General features: G+C 35.7%; 1 protein-coding gene and 1 long non-coding RNA gene across 2 annotated transcripts; both read left to right on the plus strand.

Moving 5' to 3' along the window:
- The first annotated feature begins 6 nt into the window (after nucleotides 1–6).
- On the plus strand, nucleotides 7–1,530 carry LOC113239044. The gene is made up of 3 exons (XR_003311158.1): nucleotides 7–722; nucleotides 827–966; nucleotides 1,141–1,530. It is a non-coding gene; the product is annotated as an uncharacterized LOC113239044 (long non-coding RNA).
- A 3,249-nt stretch (nucleotides 1,531–4,779) lies between these two features.
- LOC113239043 (zinc finger protein 665-like) lies at nucleotides 4,780–5,608 on the plus strand (the record flags this gene model as incomplete). Its single annotated transcript, XM_026475906.1, has 1 exon — nucleotides 4,780–5,608. A coding segment is annotated over exon 1 (665 nt), but the record flags the coding sequence as incomplete, so codon positions are not given.
- Between the last annotated feature and the right edge of the window lie 3 nt (nucleotides 5,609–5,611).

Consider the following 5,611-nt stretch of genomic DNA (forward strand, 5'->3'; position numbering starts at 1 on the left):
TGGAGAGAAACCCTATGAGTGTGATATTTGCAATAAACATTTTGCAACAAAATATCAAATAAAACGACACATAATGGTCCACACTGGAGAGAAACAACACAATATCTTTCTAATTTGTGCACAAACCTTGTTGAGTATAGTGTTCTGTGGTGGTTCTGTGCCACAAACTACTATAAGATTGTCGGACATTCCTGTGATGGGCATTCTTGTGTTGTACATTGACAGTTACCATTGCCATAATATTATTATTTTCATATTGTTTGTCCCTCTACACTAATACTGACCCAAGCTGGCTGCCATCTAGGAAATAATAACTGGTAAGACGGAATATCACATACCAATCGCCGTAATTTTTGTGAATGAATAATTTTACAAAACTGACGCTGGCTCAAGCCATGAACGTCAAGGTGGAGGCAAGTGAATTACAAAATAGCCCTATGGATTTACATATTAATATCTACATTAAGCAGTAGCCAGCTAGTGTTGCAGAAGAAGAACAAAGGAAAAAGATGGACGATGATCTGAGGGCCTAGACGTGTCTTTTTGTTAGCGATATCGCCAATGGAATAGAAAGACAATGTATGGGATTGACATAAGCGTACGAAATGTCACGTGATGTAGCGTAACCAACTTGTAACGATCGATAAATTGGTAGCCAATGTTAATCACTTCCTATCGACACAGTTAGTTGCAGGGTTAATATAAATCTGAAATTGTACAAGGTACATGCTGAAGTTAATTATATAGTTACTTTATTTAATTCGTAAAATTTGAATAGCATAGGTATTTATCTCTGTATCAACCAACAATTTTGTCTATTTTACAGATTTGTGATCATAACTTAAAATTTTTAAATGTCGATGCTAAGTATGGTGGAGCCACACATGACTCTTATATGGTCATCTAGCCAAGTGGAACCATACATGCATGGGCTTCATCAAAATGGTGAACAAACATGGCTATTAGGTAAGGAGCAAAATTGAACATTTATACATAACTTTTTGCATAATCTACACATTTTTGTTGTTAGTCTAAACATTTAGACCTACAACAAAAACAGCTTTTAAGTTTTACAAACAAATTGTCAACTGCATGCCTCCTATGTTTAATTATTAATTTAAACAATCCTAATTGTTTTAGGTGATTCTGGATACCCACAAAGAGCCTGGCTATTGACGCCTATCTTAAATGCTGCACCAGGGTCACCAGAAGAGAATTACACCAGGCGTCATATCCAGACCACGAATTGTATTGAACGTTGTTTTGGCTTGCTGAAGACACATTAAAGGTGTTTACTTAAGCACTGAATACTTCATTAACATCTCCAAGTCGCCAGTAAAATAGTAATTGCATGTGGAGCGCTGCATAACATTGCATGGAATGCCAAATTACCCCCACCAGGTGATATGGCTGAGCAACATGATAATGAGGATAGTGATAATGTTGTTGTGCAAGCTGGCTCATCTATCAGTAGTAGCCAAGATGAGCTAAAGCATGGCAGAGCCATGCCCAATTCTTTAGTGAATAGATTGTGATGTAGAAAATGAAAAATAATTATAAATATAAGAATATAATATTATAATTTCTTAACATCAATGTTATTATTTTACAAATTCACCTTCAAACTTTTAATTTTAAGTGATCAGGTACAGTCAAAAGCACGTCAAGCTTGACACTTTGTACTTTGGACCGTTCTTACCGTAAGCGCCATTGAGTTGGATTTAAATCTTAAGTGTTAAACTTGACGTGCTCTTGACCCTGTACATACAATATTATACTATTTATTTTTCTTAAGTAATAATATGGTAAACCATATACAATTTGTTTTTACAAAATACAATAAGTATTCCCTTGGTGATAATACCTATTATAATTAAATTTCTCATAAATGTGTTACCCACTTCATACACCTATTTATTCCCAGTAGGTCCATGTACTTAGTTCTACACCTACCTACTTAGTAGATATTATTACACAAAGTTAAAGTGGGTTTGCACAAGCATACCATTTTACTACATCAACTATGTGTCATTGGTCAAGAAGTAATTTGTTTCAAGTTGAACTTCCTCATTTGATGATGATGGTCTCTGAAAAAAAAAAAAAATTTAATATTATCTCAATGGGTTTGCGACTAAGAATTTAGATTTTGTTCTAGATTATAATGTGGTGCAGTAATTATCGCAGAAGTTATGAAAGGGGATGATTTAAGGTTGAATAGGAACAAATTTATTTTTAAAAATGTTTTGTTCTAAGACTATGATAAACTGGTAATGCTATGGTGACAGAATATGCTGAAGGGATAGGTCCCAGGTTTGATTCCTGGGCCGAGAGAAATATTTAATGGCCTACATATGTTTTTCTTCAGAGTTTGGGTGTAATTTCTTGTTGTCTATGTGTGTCCATGGCACTCGCGACACCGGGTTTCCCTAGTACGGGGCTATGTAGAGTGTGTGCATTATTATATTTATATTATATTCTATATTAATATTTGCTCCTGGATACTAGCTTGACCTACTACTGCTGACACCCCTAAAATCGTAACCAGCCTCTGTACCAAAGCAGTTAAAATTTGTCCGCTGTCTGGGCCATCACCAGAACCCTCAGCATGTCGCCGAAAGGCCTTACAATTTTTATTGTTTTTTGTTTTCCAGTCCACACATAGGTACTTAAATTAATGCAGTTAGTTAAAAGCGTTCATGATTGTGATAAAACCCATTCATGATATATAAATGTAAAATCAAGGAGGCGGGCTAGCTTACTTTATCCCATTTATCGGATGACTTTTCGACACCGCCACTCATAGATCGCCATAGCAGATCACTTCTCAGGCGATCTTGAGCTTCCGACTGGGGCTTCAGGAGATCGCCGTGCCTGTAATATACACGGTCTTAATTTATTTTGCTTAGGTTGTACTATATCACGTCATTGTTTACGTTACATCAGTCTCGAGTGGTAATTGCATTTTAATAAGTTTGGATGAAAAAAATATGATTCCTATATTGAGTTTCTTTCCATAAATTCTACAAGACCTGAGGATTGCTCCGGACTGGCTCGCAACCTCGGTTCCATTGCTAAAAAGATGAAGAAAATACTTCTAGTTGGAATGTAACATCACAATAAACTTTGCAAGATATCTATCTTACATGAATTATGGGTGACAAAAGTATATCATAGAAGAGCTAAATATAATGTTTCTGCAGATACTTTACTTACCACTTTAAAATATGTAATTAACAGTTGAAATCACTTTTCACTTTTAAAACTACTTTATTCCACTTCAATGCCGCGCGTTTTGTTATGACCATCGACCAATTTGCAAATTCAAAGTGACGTTTGCCGTCGAAACCGTAGACTTTATTTTGATTTTTAACGAATTATCGAATAGAATGAGCGATCGTATGGCTCTTTCCCTCTACTTAATGCTCAAGTCAGGACTTGAGCAGACTTGAGTATGATTTCAAGCACTGGAAATACGACCCTAATGACCGACATGGGTATGATTTTCAGTGCTCACTCCTATACTCAAGTCTGGCAGGAACTTGAGTATGATTTCGAGTGCTTTAACCCATACTCAAATCCTGACTTGAGCATTGAGTAGAGGTCTAGAATACGACTCTAAATCTATGCTTGTAACTTTGGCTATCGATCTACTATCGTTTTTGTTTAATCGTTAACGATTGTAGAAATGAAATAGATTGGGAACGATTGCTACTTGTCTAGGCCGTCTGGCTTAGGTAATTCATTTATTTGTTTTGTTGAATTTTTAAGCTGATTGCCTCGTGGCCAATGCTCAATAAATTTAAAAAAAGGCCAAAAAAAAACAAACTAGAAAGATTATTATAACCAGCATTGCCAATTTGTGGGGAATTCCCCAAATTGCGGGAAATTTCAACTAGATTGGGGATTTTGTGGGGATTGGCGCTACGTGGGGAAAATGTGAGGATACTAACATTTTATTATTGTGTTTAATCTATCGATTGCTCTGATGCATCGCTAGTTTGATCGTTATTGTTAGAAACACTGTGATGAACTATATCGACGGGTTTTTCAACATCGCACATCCCTCGTATTACCTATTTACAAGCAGCTTAAATAGAATTATTATCAGATCACTTGGTTCTGAATTGTAAAATTACCAGTCGGTGCGTGTTGAGTTCGCGATCCTTTCTCCCGGTTAGGCCGGTCCCCGGTATGAATAAAAACGAAATCAGCTATTGATAAACAAAGCCGAGCAGTTAGTACTTTCACACCACAACTTACCACTCGGCACTCCTCAACTTTAAATATTAAATATAGGTCGAAATTTAATTTACTCATTGATTTTTTCTGAAATTAACGATAGTGTCACCAAATGCGCAACAAATAATTAAGTTACTAACTTAATTTTGTAAGGCAAAGCAAATTTTTTTTTTCAAAGTTTGATTAACGTTGAATCTCATTAAAATAAAAAAACGATTTGAGGTCATCTAATTTTATAATTAGCTTCATATTTTACATTCACAGCAAACGTAATAGATGGTTACATTTGAGTTTCCTAATTCTTTATTATATTTTTAAGCGATGTAAGGTAATAAATAATGAAAACTCGAAACGTGGGGAATTTATGGGGAATATGAACCTTACTCTCCCCAAACGTGGGGATTTTAACCGTGATTTTTGGGGATTTTGAACAATTGGCATTGGCAACGCTATTACTCTTTCTCATTTGTGCTATAACTTTCTAATTTGTCAATTTGTGCACAAACCAAGTTTGTGGCACAAACCTTCTTGTTAAGTATAGTGTTCTGTAGTGGTTCTGTGCTGCAAATGGCCACAAAATCGCCATAATATTATTTCATATTGTTTGTTCTTAAGAATGGTGACACTGGCCTAAGCTGGCCGCCATATAAATAATAACTGGGAAGACGGAATATACCACGTACCAATTGTCGTAATTTTTGTGAATGAATAATTTTACAAAACTAACGCTGGTCGAAGCCATGAACGTCAAGGTGGAGGCAAGTGATTTAGAAAATAGCCCTATGGATTTACATACGAATGTCCACATTAAACAAGAACCAGTTGGTGTTGCAGAAGAAGAAAGGGAAAAGGAGGAGGAAGTTCTATATGCAGATCATGAAGTCAAGGAAGAAATGGTCATAGGACCTGTGGTGTTGCAACCTACTGATTTAGCTCAAACAAGTTACGTGCAGAACACATCTGATGGGTTGAATGTTGATACTCGATCGTTCAAATGTGATACTAACACTAAATGTTACCATACCATCCCATACCATCTTAAGTATCATAAAGTAACTCGTACTGGAGAGAAGCCCAACCAAAAAAGCACTCAAACAGGAAAGAAACAGCACAAATGTGATATTTGTCATAAATGGTTTGCATTTAAATCTTACATTAAGTATCATAATTTAATGGTCCACAGTGCGGAGAAACCATACAAATGTGACCAGTGTAACAAAGGTTTCCCTTCTAAATACTATTTAAATACACATTTACAGATTCATGTGAGAGAGAAACCATACAAATGTGACTACTGTTATAAAAGTTATGCTTCTAAATACAACTTAAATACACATTTAATGATTCATACTGGAGAGAAACCCTACGAGTG

This window comes from Hyposmocoma kahamanoa, unplaced genomic scaffold (genome assembly GCF_003589595.1).
Source record: "Hyposmocoma kahamanoa isolate Upper Pololo Valley unplaced genomic scaffold, ASM358959v1 99254, whole genome shotgun sequence".
Classification (NCBI taxonomy): Eukaryota; Metazoa; Arthropoda; class Insecta; order Lepidoptera; family Cosmopterigidae; genus Hyposmocoma; species Hyposmocoma kahamanoa.